Genomic DNA, 18,867 nt, shown 5'->3' with positions numbered 1-18,867 from the left:
ATGTGACTGATGCAGATCTCAGAGAAAAAATTAGGGAAGGAACCAATTTAATTTGGGGTAGAACTTTAACAAGCACAATTAATAGGAGCTATGAATGACGACATGAATCATGAGGGTGAAATGATAGTGAACTGTGAAATGGTGCTGATTTCAGCTGAAGTCAAAGATTTTTTTTCCTTGGAGTAGAGGATTACTGAAACACCACCAGGCTCACCTGCAATTAGGAGATGGAAGTACTTTTCACAAGCAATCTCTGTGTAAGAATGGTTTTAGCAAGCTCAGGCATTAGCCAGTCTATGTAACTCATGAAGAACCTCAGACAGTATTAGCCCTGCAACTGGAGTTCATTGCATTGACCCTCTGCCCAGGCGGAATTTTACAGTGAGAATAAGAAGAATGAGACTTTCTGGGCACTTCCTTGTTGCTGTGCCATTTAACCTAAAAAGCTCTTGAAACCCCAGCAATAGACAGCAGTTGAATGGATGGAGAGGTGGACAAGCAAATCCCATCAGGTGTTCAGTGCTCTGGGCCCCCTTGACCCAGCAGCACTGCTCAACTTTGAAACAGTCATCTCTTCCTCCACTTCTTATCTCCTCAGAAGGGGAAAATTTTGCAACATAAATATAATGGAGAGGCACATAAATGGGATTTTTTAAACAGCCCAGCATGGAAAAAAACAACCAACTGTAGCAAAGGACACATTTGTGGCTATGCATCTGGTGCCATGGCCTTTACACACCTGAGGCCTGAGACCTAACAGAAGTGGCTCTTGGAGCTGTTGCTTTTTATGCTCATTTTTTGTTAAGACATGCTAAGAGCCCAGACTGTAGGGATGCATAAACATCACGCTTGGTGAAAAAACTTAGTACCTTTTCCCCTGTATAAGAGCAAGCAAGACAGAGTGAAGTAAAAAAACCTGGAACTATCTTCTTGTTCAGGTCAATTTCCTTGCATTCCTGCTACTTAATGCTCCCTGATGTTGACTGAAGAGTAATGTAGCTCTTGATGTGCTACAAAAGTTCCTACTACAACAGTACAAATTGTCATTTTGCTTTCTTTCTTCATCAGTTTTATTTCCACAGCTTGTATGAAGAATATTTCATTACACAGTGAGTCTGGGAGAATTCCATATGTTCTGTGTTTGAAATTATCGTATGCGAAATGCAGGAGATAACATTGTCATGAACCATAGCAGCTGACTTTCTCTGAAATTTCTCTCAGATCTCCCAGCAATGTTAAGTAATTCCTACGTATGGGATTTCCATCCCTGGGACTTTCAGCTGTGTGCTCCTTGACATAGCAGCCACATCCTTTTAGCTACAGTGTAAAGTACACACACACTGTTAAGTGGTCTGTGAAAAGCAATGTTAGACATCCACAGTGTCTCCAGATAGCTACTTTTAGCAAGAAATGAAAGTGTCTACTCAAGGTCCTGCCAGCACAGCATCTTTCATAAGTATAAACATATTTCTGTGCATCCCAGAGCATTAGCTAGTGGGCAAGGCAGGTGGATCGATATGAATATAGACAACTTGCTCCTTCTTCTCTTATGGTGGTGTAGTTTTCACTGGGCTTCCCCTCAGGGGCAGGCTGCATGTGTCATATAGCTGTAAAAGCGCCAGTGGTGGCGGCAGCAGCACGGAGCCTCCGGCAGAAGCAGGCACAGCCTGGCTGCACCAGGCAGGCGGTGAGCGGTGCCCACGCAGCCGGCCCGTGCGCCCAGGCGCTAGCGCAGCCTCATGCGACTCCAGCTGCCCGCAGCCCCGCCTCGTGCGGTGCAAATCAAGTTCAAGGTTACTTTGCAGACCAGGGTCATGCCACTTTTCACCCGTCTGTGTATATAAAAAGCACACAATGGCTCTCTGCGTGTAAGGAATGCTCTCCCCTGCTGTTGATGCACAGCTCCATAAGCACCGCTTCCTGCCATAGGGAACTCTGGCTCTATGGCTACCGAGATCCCACCTGAGAAATGTGGCAAATGTCAGTGTGAGACACACCATGCAAAGAGCATTCTGTACCAGATCCTTAACAAAGAGCATGGAAGTGAGACCAAGTGCCAGCTGTATTGCAGCCCCCACGACTTCGCAGGAAATATGGGCTGCTCTTGTGCAGACAGAAGAGTTGTCCTAAAAATGCCAGAAGCCATGTGGAGAAGAGCCTCTGAAGTGCTTCTGAAGACTTCAAATTTCATTAGGAACTTGCCTTCTTTTTATCATGTGCCTTGGGAGGATCAGCTTGTCCTCATACAGCAGAACTGGGCCCCCCTTTTTGTCCTGGGCATGGCACAAGACAGGGTGGATTTTGACCTGAGAGAGAATTCAGCCCCTAGCTTACTGAAGAAGATCCTCCTCAATCAGTCTTTGACAGCTAGAAATGAACTGGACAGCTCGTCACTGGGAGCATCTTTCGTGGAAGTACAGAAGATAAAGAGTTTATTGTGGAAATTCTGGGACCTGGACATAAGTGCAAAAGAATATGCCTATCTTAAAGGAATTATTCTTTTTAATTCTGGTAAGTCCTCAAGGAAATCACACGGCTCATTATGTGCCTAGAAGGATATTTTCATTGGCATTCAGACAAATGTTTTATTTCACTCTTTCCTATGAATATAGCAAAATGTGCTTAAAAAAATCTATATTCCACAGTTTCATGATTTTCTGCCTGAAGTAGTTTATTTAGGTTCCTTGGATAGTCACCCACTGTAAGCCAAAACAGCTTCTATTAAACAAATTTAAAGTCATAAAGTCATAAAGAATTAGCTGTGTCACTTCAAACTGATTTCCAGTACAGAAGCTTCACCCTTAGTTCAGCAAAGGAGAGGTTGTACATGGGTACATGATGCATTAAAAGCAGTTTAACAAAGACTTCCTCTGTAGCAAGAACACTGGAGAAGATAGCATAATCTATATCATCTGATTTTCATCAGTGAGGCAAAAGGATTCTGCGTTGAGGTGACACAGCTTTCATTTATTTGTTTATCCTCTAGTACCTCTACATTCGAAGTCTGGGACGGCAGTCACAGAGCACACTCAGACTAGTGATTGCATCCTCTCACTTCTGGTGCCAAGTTCAGCCTCTTAAGAAGGAAGGTTGCCTAGGTGAGCACCACGGAGTGCGTGAGTCACTAAAAGCTGAGCTCTAACTCCACTAAAGTATATGGAAAGACTTATTGACTCCAGTCTTCTCTGGCTCAGATCCCCAACTCCTTCCATTGAAATCACTGCTGTTGGCTGCACTGTCAGCAGAGTGCTATACTTGGGATTGCACCAAAAGGATATTTGAGTGCTTTGGTTATTCCATGATAATTCTTGTGGTGAATGGTTTATAGGCTGCTTAAAGGCTGTAGTGACTTTATTTGTTTCCAATAGGATTTAAATTACGGTTCTTGAGATGTAATGTCATCCAGATGCTTGTATTGTATTGTTTTTGATGCTGCAGCATCAAACCAGTGGAGCTCCTTTCAGTGCAAGTTATTTTCTCAGTTTTTCACAATAAAATCAGGCTGAAAAACCCACTGGTTATGGCCAGGGTGAGGGTAAGAGGAGAAATCCCTCCTCTGCAGTGGCTTACACAGTTTAACAAGTAAGCAGTTTTATTATCTCTGTGGATAAAATATGATTTTCACTTAAAACAGAAGCAATGTAATGTTCTGGATTTGTGCCTTCCAATGCCTTCTCCTTCCTTGGGGCACTGTATGAGAGGCCCAGCAGCCCTTCATGCTGCAGACACCATCCAGGGTTTCAGGGGACTCCTTACTTCTTAGGTGTGATGACCCTATTTTCTGGCTGCAGAAGGAGGCTGGGAGGACTTCAGCTAAGCCTAGATTACCTCCAGATGAAATGAAGAGTTGCAGTCTAACTCTGGGCTGAAACAGGTAGTCAGGGCTTGCACACAGCCCAAATTACCCTTCCCCTACCTGCTTTGCTGCAAACAGGTCTGTACAGCTATCATTTCATAATTACTATTCTTAACAGTTTATGAACACTTTCCACCAAACTCAGGAAATTTTTTCTATATACATGCAGCACATTTTCAGCTTAGTTTTAGCTTGATGTTTGGCCAAATATTAATATTCTGCAGGCCTCAGTTCTAAGATAATTTCAGGCAGTGACATTAAGCTCTTTCCTGGATCATGGGTTACCTTGTGTGTGCTTCCACCAGGAATGTTTTAATCATGTTAGGACCACTAAAACTGGCTGAGGCAAAGGGGAAGGATCAGGCACAGAGCAGTCCAGAGCTCAACTACAAGCTAAATTTCAACAGGGTGCCCAGAAATTCAGCTGTAGCAGCACAGCTAGGCCAGTGCTTGTGCAAGAAGCATGATGAGCAAGTATGGCAAAGCTTTACTTGTACCCTAAGTGATCTCATGTGGCATAGACACTGTGCTTACTATCATAAAAACCCCTTCGGGGACACTGGCAGGCAGCATGGAGTGTAGGTCCCCCTGCTAAAGCACAATTTACGCAGTACTTCTGCATGGGATGCTCTGTCTGGGTTACTGATTGACCACATCTGGGCAGGCAAGAACCTGTGAAGGAGAAAGCATCCCGCCATGCATGAACAGCACAGAGTGAGGTGAAAGTGCTATTGCTGCTTTTGACACTTGTCTGAAAATGGGAACTACATAGTGAACAGATGAGAGTCACGAAAAATATTGCTATTATTGTGTCAGTGCCATATATATATGTTCGTGGACTGTTATATATATACATATTTATCTCCCTCAAGACTGCGACAGGACTTCTGTCAAAAAAGGTGCCCTTAAGAGGTTTACAGTTCAACTGGAAACATGTGTTTGACTGAATACTATTACAACAGGTCTCAGAACAGTAAGTTTTTCATTATTTGAAATGAAAATTGGTGTTTGATTAGAAAAAAAAAAAAAGAACAAAGGGGGAAATTAAGCAAATTTGAATGGATATAAGCAATTGCAATTTCATCCTGAATGTACAAAATCCTGACAACTTCCTCTCCATGAAAAATCTAACACTTGGAACCATTTCACAGCTTGCAGCTGCTGGTAATCATGCAGAAGACGACTTTTCCAAACCCTTCATTTCTGGCTAGCCTGGTTGCAGGCCTTGCTGAGGGTTCTTCTCTGGCAGTGATGTCTAGGGAGAAGAGAGCTGCTAAACACTGACAAAGGGCAGTCAGCCACAGACAAAAAAACGCAGCCAGCTTGGTTTTGCCCTGCTACAGGGCACTAAGTAAGAAGGCAGAACCTCCCACACTTAAACAAATGATCCTGTGTGAGACGTTGCCTTCTAAGCTATTCAGATCCTATAGCAGGGAGGTATGGGGTCAGTCACTGTAAAAGATGCTAAATGTGCATGGAGTGTATGTTGGAGGATAGGTTAAAGAAAACATTAGAGGTTGGAGAGGCGGGAGTCAAAATTGGTGGATTCATGCGGCCCCTGTCCAGGCTGCAGCAATTCTAGGAAAGAAAAGATGATGTTAGCCTAAGGCAGTGGAGACAGGAGGGAAGAAGCTTCTGAGAGCTACATGACAAGGTGATACCACCAGAAGCAGAGGATAAACAAAGGGTGTCCTTTGAACTGACCCCTGGCAAACACAAAGACCCTCAGTGAGCCAGAAGGTTTGAAGTCACATGCTATGGAAGGTAAGTGACTGAGGCTCAAGGCCATGTGTCTGTCCATAGGGCAGGGTCCTCTCCCTCTTCAGAAATGACTGAGGAATGGGAGTACAAGAACATAAAATACAATTATCTATCCTCCTCCTGTGGGTCATGATACATCTCACAGAGAAACTTTATGCTCTTTTTAGACTGTAAATGAAGATATCTAGATAGTATGGTGAACCATAGTGCCCAAGCTTAGTCTAGCAAACAGAGGCAACCAGAAGAAGGAGACAGGGCTGATTAGGCTGTAGACTTACATCTTCAGACTGTCAGCCTGCTTGCTGCTTCAAAGCACCACCTCCATCTTCCTGATGTTGCCTGCCTATTTTAGAATAGAGCTGGCAGTTTTCCACATACTCAGACTACAGCCTCAGCATCAGCTGGTGGGTGGACAACACTATAAAGCTTCTTCTCCATCTGTACTGAGTCAAAGTTACCTCCTGTTATCATTTCAAATCTGGATTTAATGTAATAGGCTGGATTCCAATGTGCTTACAATGCTGCACCATCCTCCTTCACATGACTGAGCTATGCATACCACAAAGTATGTTTAGAAAGTTTTTATTGTTTTTTAGAGAAAGTAGTACAAGCTAGAAAGCCAGAAATCCATCATTACAAAGGGCACAGAATTAAAGTGTTCACTCAAGATTTATTATTTTACTTTTTGTTTTAACAGGATGCCATGCCCTAAAATGTCTCCCGTATGTACAAACACTGCAGCAGGAAGCTCAGCAAGCCTTGATGGAGTTTATCTCAACAATGTTCCATAGAAACCTAAGCAGGTTTGCTTGGATTCTTCAGCTAATCGCCTCTCTTCAAGACATTGATGCAGATGCTATTGAAGAGCTCTTCTTCAGGCCCATCCTAGGAGAGGCCACTCTAAATATATTACTTCTAGAAACTCTGTATATCAAACCAGACTGGCTTTGAAAACAGATGACAACTGTGCTCTCAAATACCCATTTTTGAAGAGATGAGAGGATTTTATGAGCTAAACACATTTCAAACAAATCATTGATGCATCTTTGTAAGCCATACATATTTTTTGTATGATGAAGTAATTTTGTAACATTTTAGAATTAAAAGCAGAGAAATCTATGCCTTTTATGATTCTGTGTGCTTTTAAAAACCTTTAGTATAACATATTTGAAGACTGTCTAGGGGCACCAGCATACTTTCCAGTTGTGCCTGGTACTATTTCTAGTGAGCATCTTCATAGCTTTTTAAAACTATACTACATGCTTTGGTTTTACAGAAGCTTTTGCTTTCAGGAAAAGGAGCAGTGGTAAATATTATTCAGTGCATCACCAGCTGAAGATGAATACATACATACAAGGATGGTCAATGGTAAGATTAGTATAGATCCTTCCTTCTCTTGGGACGTTATTTCCCTGATCCCAAATCCTTTTCTGTTCCACTGTAAACTCTAGTCCTTGGCTGTAATTGCTTGATGAAGCACCCCCTTACTAATTGCTTTCTTACAGGTTTCTTTAGTAAGTCTTGCAGTGAACTGTGGGCATTAAATCCCTCTCCCATTATTCACCATCATAAGCAGCACAACTGATTTAGCCCAGTTTCCTACATATTTAAGACCTTTTGCCTTTAGCCCCCCTGCAGCCTTCTATAATTACCCTAATTTCCCTCCAAACAGATGTCAGATGTTCCTTGGACAGCAGAAATGCTGAAATATAGTTTCCTACAGATGTGTACAATCTGTTCATCCCTCTCTCGCTGCAAGAGTTCCACGTCTCCAGCTCCAAGTGTGTTGTGGCATCACCTCTCACTGCCTTCTCTCTGGCTGGCTGAAAAAGAGGCAGCACGTGATGGGGCTGGTGCCAAGCTATGTGTGTGCTGACTGGTTATCCATCAGGATAAAAACACCATTAAGCTTATACTTTAGCAGCAGTAAGGGAAGCTATGTGTATCTCTTCTCTGTCCCATTCCTCTCCCACGTTTTCTCTGAGTTTCCATGAAAGAGAAATTAATTTTTGATTTTTTTTTTCAGTAAAGGGTCCACTCTAGTTTTGTTTGCCAAGGGGCTCAAATTCACCAAATGGGGACTGACAGGCAGATAGACAGAAAGGAGGACAAAGGGTATGATAGTGTAATCCATGCTTCCTTAGAAAGTCAAGCTAAAACCATAAGACTCACATATATGTACATGCACACATCGACACATATTTGCATAGAGATGGATATTCAAAGGAGTTTAAAAGAAAGTCGACCAAGGAAAAAAGAAGTTTAAATAAGACAAAGAGCTTACGACCTACCACTTTTGACCAAGTGCCACACGTTTCTCCCCCTCCCTCCCTCCCTCCCTCTTTGGTAACTGAGGGATAAATTGTAAAAATAAGAGGAAGAAAGCAAACTCCAAACAAGACAAGAAAGACAACTGAGCCCCTGGGTATCAGTAATCATGGAAGTAATAACCTCTACAGTAAACATAACTCAACTTCTTGTGTTACAAGCTACCCAGACCTTTCAGAAATGCAGCTTTTTGGACTGATGCTTTCCATAGAAAGCCTTAAAGCTAGCAGTTTTCAGTAAGTTTTTGTTAAAATGGTTCAATAGTACTGATACAGATCAAGTGGTGAGTGGTTAAAGTATTTCATAGTTACTGGTGTTAGTTAACGGAAACATTCGTTCAAGAGGTTTGCATTTTGTCTGTTCTTTCTAAGATTCACCCAAGAAGTATACATCCAAAACCGAATCATACAAGTTTCTCTCAAACACTGCCCAAGTCCCAACAGCTTCCAACTTCTGGCTACTATAAATGCTCCACTTGTACAAGTGACAGTGGAGCACAGGCCAGGGCTGCAAAAGTAGGACCCAACTGGCATGCAGCAGCTTCTGCAGTAAGAATGGGAGGAAGATCCATGCTCTGATCTCAGTGCTCCCACTGCTGGTGTGGAGAGAGCAGGGAGGGAAGAAACACCCTCAGTGCAGTGGGAACAGTGAGGAATTTTGGATAGAGGTAAAAAGTACAGAACACGTATAATGAGAAATTGTCATGGGTGGTTAGAGGCACGAGCAAAAAGGGAGGTCAAAAAAAAGCAAGACAGGGAGAGAGAAGCAGCTTAATAGAGCTAATTTCTGTGTAGTGTCCAGCTTACCTTCATAAGCTAAAGGCCTGCCCAGTGATTCACCTGAACCCAGGATGAGGTTTGTGACTCAGTAGCCTGAATTTCAAGCTACTGAGAGCACATCAGTCTATGCTCAAAGCTTTACTTTTTATCAAAATTTGCTTCAAGGTCTTTGACTTTATCTTCAAGATATATAATGGCTTCAATTCAACTTTGAATTGGAAGGCACAATGCCAATAAGTTCCCATGGCTTGGCTCACCTGGCAGACAATTTGCTGACTACTCTGTGTCAGTGCAACCTGCTATCTGGAAAGAATGCCTAGTGCTCCGCAGTGAAGATCATAGTCAGCATCTTGAGTTTTCAAGATGGTGTTATCTTCTACCACAAAGGCAAATAAAAGGTTTCAAAGGGAACTCTCACAAGATCTGATACTCATGGACTTCACCTCACTGTGCTTCGAATGCAAAATTCAGTCCTTCAACAGGCCTTTAACAAAACATGTCTTTAGTACTTATGCAATTAAAAAAAAACCAACCACCTTGAGCTAAAGCACTATGTAATCAAACATTCTCTATCTCATAGACATCACAAAGCAAGCATAAATATTAGCAATAATTTGCTTGATATACTGTTTTAAGGGGCTGACATACCATTGCTTTGCTGAGGACAGAGTAAGAATCTGTACCTAAGCTGCTGCATGTGAAGGTGGATGCTGTGAAGATACAAGAGACAGGCAAGAACAGGAGAAGTGAGGGATCATGAGCAGAGGTTAGGAGCAAAAGCAGGAGCTCTCTCTGGAGGGAGGAAAGGTACAGAACAAGACAGCCTTTAGAAGTGGAGGGGAATAATGCATAGGAATGAAGAGGCAGAGAGAAATTAACAGAAGGCAAGAGGGAGATAAGGGAAAATTCTCTCTCTGCCTTCTAACCAAAGAACAAACAAACAAAATTAAAACACAACGAGGAAAGGTGTGTCACCACTTTAGGAATTATTACTTTTGCTTCTGGAATGTAAACCACTGTTTCTCCTGCTGTGAAATCCACCAGCAAATCATGTGCATCCACCCCCCCTAGTGCCCAGAAGACGACAGTATTGCCACCACACAGAATGTAAGCTTAGCTGATGGAGACCTGCCAAATAATGCTAATGACCCAGGAAGAGCTTTCACTCAAGAGGCACCTCTCCTTTCCCAGCTGGTGAGTGCTGTATGACAGCATTTTTAAGTTGTTAGGAGAAACTTGCATTTGCAAAATCAAGAATGAAAAAGTAAATTTATTTTGCTTGTGAGACCTTACTCTAGCCTCCTTTTGAACATCATCATAAGCTCTTCTAACGATCTGATTACAAACTCCCGTGGTTTCCTCTCAGAACTCCCTACCTTACATGGGGCAAACAATTGCCTCTGCTGTGGGGTTTTGTTATGACTGTGCAATGGAGGAGGCTGCTGTCTGCTAAGACTCAGCTGCTTTTGTTGCAGCACCAACATTGCAGAACCTGGATTAAAATGGGTCTGCAATGATAGAAACAATGCCCTCTAAAGTTAAATTGGATGAATGACCCCTTACAGAGTGTGGGGCAACAATGTAAAGTCAAGAGGCATTATTCCAGGCATTCCAGAGTGGTATGTGTTCCGGAGTAAATCTGCTACTAACAGTGTTAACTGGAATACAAGGTTTTTGTTTTCATCATGGCCAACATGGGGTTAGGGAAAGCATGGTTTGTAGAACTCACAGCTGCAGTCCAGGTTACAACCAGTTGTGTCTCACACTTCCAAAATGATGCATAGTGCTGCAAACACTGAAGAGTCAGTCTGGACACATCCAAAGTGCAAGAAAGCTTTCAAAGGCTCTAGTCTTGCTGCTTTTCATTCCTTCATTGTCAAAAGAAATCACAATATTATTGTGATATTCATTTTGTGACACATCTTTGAAGATATTAACCAGTGTTTTTAAGAAGCTAACAAATGCTATACCTGAGTACCGAAGAAAATCCCACTGAAAATGAGTATTTCTGTGTTTTATGCTATATTCAATAGCACACAGTAAAATAATGTGGAAGCCTACACATTACAGGGAAAGGATAAAAAGAGAAGATACTGAAGAAGCACTAAGGCAGCAATCCTCTGGCAAAAACAACATGCCATTTGCTATGGAGGGATGTACCTTGAAAGTAAGTCATTCTCTCTGTACAGAACAGATACGAGCATGCTCTGAGGGAGGAAAGCCTCCCTTCTCTTAGATACCTGCCTTAGGTTTTGATGAAAGCACTATGGCAAAAAAAAGGATCTCATTGAAGGCAGTGTTACTAATTGTACAGATATCCTCAGTCTTTTCCAGTGGGTCTGGAGAAGGGAGGGTGAGTCAGTAGTTCAGTTTTGGTTGGGCTTGTTATCAGTTGTTGTCCTAGGTGAGGTTGTGATTTTGAAAGTACAAGTTGTCATTCTTCTTTGGGCTTGCTCTCTCTCTGCTGGGGGGGCGGGGGAGGGTAGCAGAAATGTTGCAAGATGACGCACTCCACATCTCACCTAAGATAAAAACTCCTTCATCAAAGGAAGACATGGCCACAGCTATTGCTAGCAGGTAGTCTCAGGAGCCAAGAATACAAAGCTTCAAGTAGCGTGAGAATGGTCTCATTTCAGTCATAGGAGAAACAGTGCAAGCCACGCACACTCACGTAAGTCACAGATGTTTACTAGGAGCGTAGAATGGAATTTTAGTGTGGTTGTGACAAGTAGTCAGGATGTCAGAAGAGGAATTTGAAAAATAAAGGTCTTGTTTATGGAGATGACCATGCAGTGAAGGGTCTAACGCTCTATCCCCACCAGATCTTATTAGCAATTAAAAATAATCTTTCATATGCCTAATGTATACAAACATTTGTTTCCAAATATCCAAATATCAGTCAGTGCATTGGAGTGTGACTTGATGCAGTAGATGGCTGTGGCCACTGCAGTGTGAGCAGTGGGTTGTACATTTGTTGAGGAGCCATGTAACTTCTGGGAGCATGACAGACAAGGAAGGGATGCTCTAACTAGGAGGAACAGTGGCATCACCTCCACTGCATAGTGTTGTCTAGGAACTCAGCACAACTGGGAGAGCCATCAAAGGTGTAAGTCATCATTACTGGTGACATGTCGTACACAGCGCTGGTGAATCAGACTTCACCAATAAATCAAACACCACACTGTCATACAGATGTCACCAGAAAGATGTTGCATACACTCCTGGGCATGCCAGCGTGGTACCCTGGATTAGTAGATGTTGCTACTATGTCTCTTCTGGGATCTCGAGTCACTTCAGCCCTGATATATCAGCTTGTACAGTCCCTGAACACCCAATCTAAGTAGTTTTCACACTTCTCTGAGGCACTGAACGTAGGCACTCAGCACAGCCCTCTGAGGGTGTATGGATAGGTGTGGACTCCCTCACCCACACTTCAAGTTAGGCAAAAGCAAACCAGTTCAGATCTGAAAGTTATGTATTTGCACAGATTTAACAACTTGGGTACACCCCTGGGCAACTCCAGCTACACAGATTCCAGATGTGGGTGGCATTTAGTTGGCTTGGAAAGTGAGACAAATACGTGTCTGTCTGCACCTGTCGTGGTCAATAAGTATGAGTCAACAGCATTGTTATTAGGAAAATAAGATTAGGGCAGGGACTAGGAAGGTCCTCCTACAATATCCAATCTGGTCTCTCTCATAATGGATATCAATCTTGTATATAATTACATCCCCAAACTTATCAAGTTCTACCTGAAGATAATCCAGGATGTGTCTGCATGCTCTGCTCCTAATGGGATAGTATGTAGAGCCTCCTGATCCAATTGTTAGGAACTTTCTAATTCCAATTCAAGATTATTAACAACTAATATATGCACATCCTTTCTTGTACCAACATTGACATTTAATTCATTCAATTCAAATATCAATTAATTCAGTTCATTCAATTAAAATATCATCTCCAAGGTGCTCATCCAAGATACATTGCAAATAAAAGACAGACTAGAGACAACATGGGCCCTCTCCAGAAGCTATCAAGAGAACTGGCTACCCTAGATTTGGAAAATGCTGAGGTTCTTAATGACTTCTTTGCCTCAGTCTTCAGTGGCAAATGCTATGATCGCACCACTCAAGGCCTGGAAGGCGAACACAGGGACTGTGAGAATGAAGACTTTAGGCCCACTGTAGGAGAGGATCTGGTTCAAGACCATCATAAGAACCTGAATGTACACAAGTCCATGGGACCTGATGAAATCCATCTGTGGGTCCTGAAGGAGCTGGCGAATGAAGTTGCTAAGCCACTGGCCATCATATTTGAAAAATCATGGCAGTTAGGTGAAGTTCCCGACGACTGGAAAAAGGGAAATATAACCCCCATTTTCAAGAAGGGGAAAATGGATGACCTGGGGAATTACAGACCAGTCTCACCTCTGTGCCTGGCAAACTCTTGGAGCAGATTCTCCTGGAAGGCATGCTAAGGCACATGAAAAACAAGGAGGTGGTTGGTGACAGCCAGCATGGCTTCACTAAGGGGAAATCCTGCCTGACCAATTTGGTGACCTTCTATGATGGGGCTATGAAACTGATGGACAGGGGTAGAGCAGTTGATGTGATCTACCTGGACTTGTGCAAAGCCTTTGACACTGTCCCACATGACATCCTTGTCTCTAAATTGGAGAGACATCAATTTGATGGGTGGACCACTCAGTGGATAAAGAACTGGCTGGATGGCCGCACACAAAGAGTTGTGGTCAATGGCTCAATGTCCGTCTGGAGACCAGAAACGGGTGGTGTCCCTCAGGGATCAGTGTTGGGACCGGTCTTGCTCAACATCTTTGTCAGTGACATGGACAGTGGGATTGAGTGCGCCCTCAGCAAGTTTGCTGATGACACCAAGCTGTGTGGTTCGGTTGATATGCCAGAGGGAAGGGATGCCATCCAGAGGGACCTCGACACGCTTGTGAGGTGGGCTGATGCCAACCTTATGAAGTTTAACCATGCCAAGTGCAAGGTCCTACACCTGGGTCGGAGCACTCCGAGGCACAGCTACAGGTTGGGCAGAGAAGAGATTCAGAGCAGCCCTGCAGAGAAGGACTTGGGGGTGTTGGTCGATGAGAAAATGAGCATGAGCAGGCTTCAGTGTGCGCTCGCAGCCCAGAAAGCCAACCGTATCCTGGGCTGCATCAAGAGGAGCGTGACCAGCAGGTTGAAGGAGGTGATCCTGCCCCTCTACTCTGCTCTCGTGAGACCTCACTTGGAGAATTGTGTGCAGTTCTGGTGTCCTCAACATAAAAAGGACATGGAACTGTTGGAACAAGTCCAGAGGAGGGCCACGAGGATGATCAGGGGACTGGAGCACCTTCCGTATGGAGATAGGCTGAGAAAGTTGGGGCTGTTCAGCCTGGAGAAGAGAAGGCTGCGTGGAGACCTCATAGCAGCCTTCCAGTATCTGAAGGGGGCCTACAAGGATGCTGGGAAGGGACTCTTCATCAGGGACTGTAGTGACAGGACAAGGGGTAACAGGTTCAAACTTAAACAGGGGAAGTTTAGATTGGATATAAGGAAGAAGTTCTTTACTGAGAGGGTGGTGAGGCACTGGAATGGGTTGCCCAAGAAAGTTGTGAAAGCTCCATCCTTGGCGGTGTTCAAGGCCAGGTTGGATGAGGCCTTGGGTGGCATGGTTTAGTGTGGGGTGTCCCTGCCCATGGCAGGGGGGTTGGAACTAGATGATCTTAAAGTCCTTTCCAACCCTAACTATTCTATGGTTCTATGATTCTATGATATTTATAGACAATGATTGTTCCCTATTCATCTGCCTCTGTTAGCCTCTCCTGTAATGCTTACTCTGATAGTTTTCACCTTTTGGTCCATATCTCATTCTCTTGGTTTTGGCCAACATTATGTTCACTTGGTCTCCTTGAATCAGAGAACGAATCTCTGGTAAAGAGGTGAATCTCATATTTGATCCCATCTGTTCTCTCCTACACCTGGAGGTTGCTTTGTTCCCTGCTTTATGTCAGTCTCATGTATGGCTTTATTGCTCTCTCTTAGGCTCCCCTTCTTTGCTATCTCAGTCATAGCTTCCTCTCCTCTGTTGCAACTGGCTTCTGTAATCTTCTCTTTTGCCGTTCCATCATCTGCTTGCTTTTTCACACCCTTTTCCTTTACAGGAGATTCATTTCTCAACTGATTCTTCTGTACCAGCGAGTCTTTTTTATTTTTGTTTTGTAATTGCATCCTTTTTCCTCTCTTCAGGTTCTCTTCCTAGATCCCAGCCTTAAAGGATGAAAATCCCCAGACCTCCTCCTACAAATTACTACATAAACCACTCTTGCTTGTTGTTTGTTTTGGGCAGGTAGAGCATTGCTTGCAAGAATATTTTTTCCTTCAGTGTTGTCTGTAACAGTCTTTCACAAGAAGCTGAATGTGTGCAGTCGTAGGCAGTAGTTTGACAGTACATATGAAACCACCAGTAAGTCTTGTACCACCTCCTGGCATATTTGAAGGAAAACAACCCCAGGCATTCATCTACTGCAACGTAAATCATCCCTGTATCCTGCACAACTGAACAAAAACACCCCTATTTTCTGTCTCATCCTACTTCTCAGCATGCTGAGAAAAGTGTACTAAGAAAGCATACTTCTCTCTTTCCACTAATCTCATTTCTGGGTGATGTGAGAAGCCTAGCAGGGAAGACAGAACAAGACAGTATAGAGCATGAGTCTTCACAGAGTAATCACATGCCTAGGAAATACACACTGTCCTGCTGCTCTCCAGAACTTTTTGACTTCTCCAGCTTCTACTGTCGTGCCTGAGAACCCCCTTTCAAAGGAAACTTTCATTCATCAACTTGAGTTAGTTCAGACGAAGGATTTTCCTCCCATCTTACAGTGAAATGTTATCCCTTCTTTGCATTCTGAAATATGTTTTAGTTTACTGGGGGCTTCTCAAAAGTACAAATTCACAGTTTATTACTTAGTTCAAGAAAAACAAAACCAGTGTTTTGTTTGATGTTCTCTACAAAAGGAGATGAGGCAGAATAGCAATAAAAATTAATGTTGGGGTTTGGGATTTTTTTGTTATTGAAGCAGATAATTTGTCATGTTCTTGTCTTTATTACATTCACCTCAGAAAGTAGATGGAAGATACAAAATCCTGCAAAGGGGGCTGACTTTAGTCCTCTTGGACACAGCTCAGGAGAAATCAAAGAGGTTTGTGACCATAACTCCTAAGGAGGATGCAGTGAGACTGAATCTTGTTTAGGTCCTTGCATTCTCAAAATATGACTGTATTTCAGAACATGTTTATCCTTTTCTGGGGCAGACTTTCATATCTGACTGTAAAACAATGAAAGGACCAAAGGCACAGGATTTGGGCCCAGCTGAGTAAGCAGTTCTTGACATTTCTGACTCAGCTGTGAAGAACATCATACAGAAAACAGCCTGATAACAGATAAACAGTCTTCCCTAGCTCCAGGCATTTGGTAACCCACATGTGAATCATACACACTAAAAAGGCCTTTCCTTTCTGGACATCAAAATATTTCATACAACTATGTTTTAAAAATGTAAGGCACAATAAGTGATCACCTTGATCTTTATGATTGTTCCTCACTTTTCCATAAAGGTAAGTAAATCACCTCTTTCCCAGACCCAGTCAACAGCATTAACCAATGGGCTGTTAGGCACCAAGCTGCTGAGAGCGCAGCAGCATCATTAGTATTTACAAGTGGAGACCACTTCATGTGAAAACCAAGCCAGAGGCCACAGTTTTGCTGTGGGCTCCAGGGGCAAATTATGAAGTGTACACAGCTTGCACTGTGTATTGTATTGCATGACACTTAGAAGCTCCCCGCAGCCTGTCCTTCCTAGAGCATGACCAGCCCTACTGAACACAGGCCCCACGACAAACACACTTGCCTTGTGACTCCTGTTTTTCATCAGATCTTTCAAAGACAGTGATTTTTGACTGTTGAATGGCTCATGGCACAGTAGAAAAAATATCGCTTGTCTGGTTTCACACAGTGTCCAAGTTCAGCCTCCTTACACACTGCAGCTCCTCTCCTATGGGCTACGCTGCATCTTTCCTAGACTAGGACATCCCTAATCTAGAAAGGTAGAAATAGGACAGGGTGATCTATGGATCAACTGTAACACTAATCCACTTGGACAAAGACTGTTGTCAGATGCTAAGGCTGACAGCATGCTGAATTAGCTTTGATCCATTTGACAGCTTTCTGAAATCTGTGATTTATTTGTGAAGGAAAAAAATGGCTGTTGAAGATGACCCCTGTTTTATGTGAACAGCCATGGTGGCCATGGGACTGGGATGTGCACAGGCAGTAAGTGTTTCTATATTTCTGTAACTATATTCAAGTTAATAGAATCTGTTGCTTAAGTTATCTTGTGGTACCAGCATTATTACTGGCTTTGAGATTTTTGACTATTAAAGATTCCTGTCCGTATTACACAGTTACCCACAGGATTGCCCTGTCTGGACTGAGCAGATAAAACACACTGACTGAAACTCAGCGACTGAGATGAAAAATACTGAATCCAAATCCAAGTAGACATGTAGACCTCACAAATACTAAGACTACAGTCTGTGTGCTTACTGTCAGTGTTCTCAGGGAACACCGGGGGGAACAAAGAACTCCTTTCTTCCAAACCCAATTGCCTGGGACAAAAGAGACGCACCGTGAGTTGCTGTAACACATTTTTCTGTGAATAATAGATTTCAGTTGCTCTACTGTCACTCACTCAGACACATTAAAACTGCATTGAGCTGAATTTCTCTGCATATCTGACTAGTCAATAACAAATCAGCAAAATGTCCCTCCTGTGCTTTTCCTCCTCTCAAGTGTTAGCTTAACAAACAGGTATGGTGGACTGCAGCTGTAACATATGTTGTGGAACTGCTACTTTTTTCTTTGGCATGAATTTGTTATGTAGACATATGGAAAAATCTGCACTGTGACTTTCCAGTTAAGCACATGTGATAATGTCTGTGGCATAGCACTAGAAGAATTTAGGGAATAAGAACAAATCTCTTAGGGGAGACTCCTGCCAGAGACTTGATTCTGCATCTCTGGGAAATGCTAAGCATAAGCATTCCTAACTCCTACAAAGCCACTAGTAGCAGAATTGACTTCTCATTCACCAGTCATCGAGTGAGTTATCAAGGGGCAAGACTTGCTCTGTGATTCTTGCTATCTACCCTCTCACTCTGCAATTCTAAAATCAGCAGTCAGAGAAACAAATGCTGCTGGCAGTATAAGTTTGCTGTGTTTTTACACTCACCTGTCAGCCTACCCCTTAACACCAGTTTAGAATCAAGACTCCCAAAAGAATAATAAAGTTTCTTGCCTCCCACTAATGCCTTCTTGAATTAGCCTGGCCTAGGAGCTACTTCCAGCAGTCAGATTTAGCCCGACCAGAAGCAGAAGTAGAGGTTAGAAGTAAAGATACAACTGTGGTGAGATTTAATTTTCAGGGATCTCCCAGGAGGATGAATTGTCTCTTTCTCTTTTGACAGAAGGATTGCATAGAAATTAAACCTGAAACAGGGTTGCTGTAAGTTGTGAGCCCTGTTGGTAAGTCATTTAATAATTAAATACACAAAGCTCTTGACAGTTCACAGTTGGAAATAATTCGGATTCAAAAAGGGTGGAGAGAACAATCTGACAGATATGTATTTCAACATACGTATGACATTTCAAGTAAATCTTTATTGTTCCCTGCCACCTAATGGTGTATGTGAAAAATTACAAATCAGTAAGACACTTCTCAAGTTATGCTACTTCTAATAGACTTTGATATTTAAAGGAAGATCAAGGTTATGGATAAAAATGTGAATTACTATCATTATTACTATTACTGGCTTTCAGTGGCATCCTAATTCAGTGAGTGCCTAATTTAGTTTAAATTCTGGGTGTTAGTGAAGCTATATTTCTACATTAGATGCCTGTGCTGCCAATGGGTGCCTCAGAAAACCCGCTACAAGATATTCTGTTCATCTAAATTACACAGAATTTGGTCATATACCTCCTTAAAACAATTCTTAATATAAAAAGCAGAAAGTATAAATGTACAGCATTGCCACAACTTAGCTGCTCTTTTTTTGAATGAGGCACAAAAATATTGAA

The 18,867-nt window shown here is 42.7% G+C and overlaps 1 protein-coding gene across 1 annotated transcript; it reads left to right on the top strand.

Annotated features, from left to right (window-relative positions):
* Positions 1-1,922: 1,922 nt before the first annotated feature.
* On the top strand, positions 1,923-6,568 carry LOC308220064 (nuclear receptor subfamily 0 group B member 2-like; the record flags this gene model as incomplete). The annotated part of the gene is made up of 2 exons (XM_080615854.1): positions 1,923-2,511; positions 6,315-6,568. The coding sequence occupies exons 1-2, from the start codon at positions 1,944-1,946 to the stop codon at positions 6,566-6,568; spliced, it is 822 nt and encodes a 273-aa protein (XP_080471980.1). The 5' UTR covers positions 1,923-1,943.
* Positions 6,569-18,867: the final 12,299 nt, after the last annotated feature.

Source organism: Psittacula echo (assembly GCF_963264785.1).
Source record: "Psittacula echo genome assembly, chromosome: 4".
In the NCBI taxonomy this organism is placed as follows: domain Eukaryota; kingdom Metazoa; phylum Chordata; class Aves; order Psittaciformes; family Psittacidae; genus Psittacula; species Psittacula echo.
This window is presented reverse-complemented; position numbering and strand designations above follow the sequence as displayed.